The sequence below is a fragment of the Buceros rhinoceros genome, unplaced genomic scaffold, assembly GCF_000710305.1.
Source record: "Buceros rhinoceros silvestris isolate BGI_N320 unplaced genomic scaffold, ASM71030v1 scaffold35038, whole genome shotgun sequence".
Taxonomy (NCBI): domain Eukaryota; kingdom Metazoa; phylum Chordata; class Aves; order Bucerotiformes; family Bucerotidae; genus Buceros; species Buceros rhinoceros.
Window position 1 is genome coordinate 1,064 of NW_010427994.1, and position 935 is coordinate 1,998.

Sequence of the window (935 nt, forward strand, 5' to 3'; positions counted from 1 at the left end):
TTTCTCCTTGCAGAGGAGAAGGTGAACGGCCGCCCGCACTTGTCGGCATCGCGCTTGCTGGAGCGCAGGAAGGAGTTTAACCGCAACCTGGTGAACATCGTCAAGCAGCACCACAAGGTGAGGATCCCCCCCAGCAGCACCCTGCTCTGTTGGGGTGTGGGGTCCCGCTGGTCACTGGAGAAGCGGGTGGAAGGAGTAGGCTGGTGTCCAGGCTGAAGATGGCACTGGTTGCTGTGGGATGCTCTTGTCAGGCAGGTGCGGGTAGGGAGGTGGCAGCTGGAATCTCTCCTGGCTCTGACTTCCCTCGGTGCTGAGAGCGCGGGGCAATGGCTGGCTCCCCTGTACCTGGCCTGTAACACAGCTCTTGTCCCTCTCCAGGCGTTCCTGGCCACCCTCAGTCCTCCCATGGTGGTGCCGGAGGAGAAGCTGACCCGCTGGCATCCCCGCTTCAATGTGGACGAGGTGCCGGACATCAGCCCGGCGGAGCTGCCGCGGCCGCCCCAAGAGGACAGGCTCACCAGTGCCCAGGAGGTGCTGAGCACGGCTCGGGGGATGTTGACCCCCAAGGTGAGTCCGGACTGGGGTCTGCAGACCTCAAACTAGTCATCTCACTGGGAAAATGTTACTGGATAAGGTGGGGCAGGATTGCCTCAGAGCCATGGGATGCGGAGCACTGAGGTGGGAACACAAGCCAGGCTGATGCTGCGTCAAGTCCTGGTGTGGGACTGGTTTCAGGCTGGAGGAGCCATTGGTGCTGGCTTTGGGGCTGGGAGAGCGGGTGAAGGACCCCAAACAGGTCCCACACAGACGGGGATGGGTCAGACGTGCTGGGCTGGGAGCGCTGGGCTGCAGGGTGGCTGCGTGGGGGTGGTGGAGGGGAAATTTCGCCTTCCTCCAGCAGATCCCATCTGCAACCCAACTCCTCCTCCCTCTTC

The 935-nt window shown here is 62.7% G+C and overlaps 1 protein-coding gene across 1 annotated transcript in view; it reads left to right on the top strand.

Moving 5' to 3' along the window:
* Positions 1 to 935, top strand: part of CDT1 (chromatin licensing and DNA replication factor 1) — a gene marked incomplete at its 5' end in the record, with an annotated part of 3,070 nt that overhangs the window by 979 nt on the left and 1,156 nt on the right. The window contains 2 exons of the mRNA XM_010142133.1: positions 14 to 117; positions 379 to 567. Coding sequence (XP_010140435.1) covers positions 14 to 117; positions 379 to 567 — 293 coding nt within the window. The remainder of the gene's footprint in view (positions 1 to 13; positions 118 to 378; positions 568 to 935) is intronic.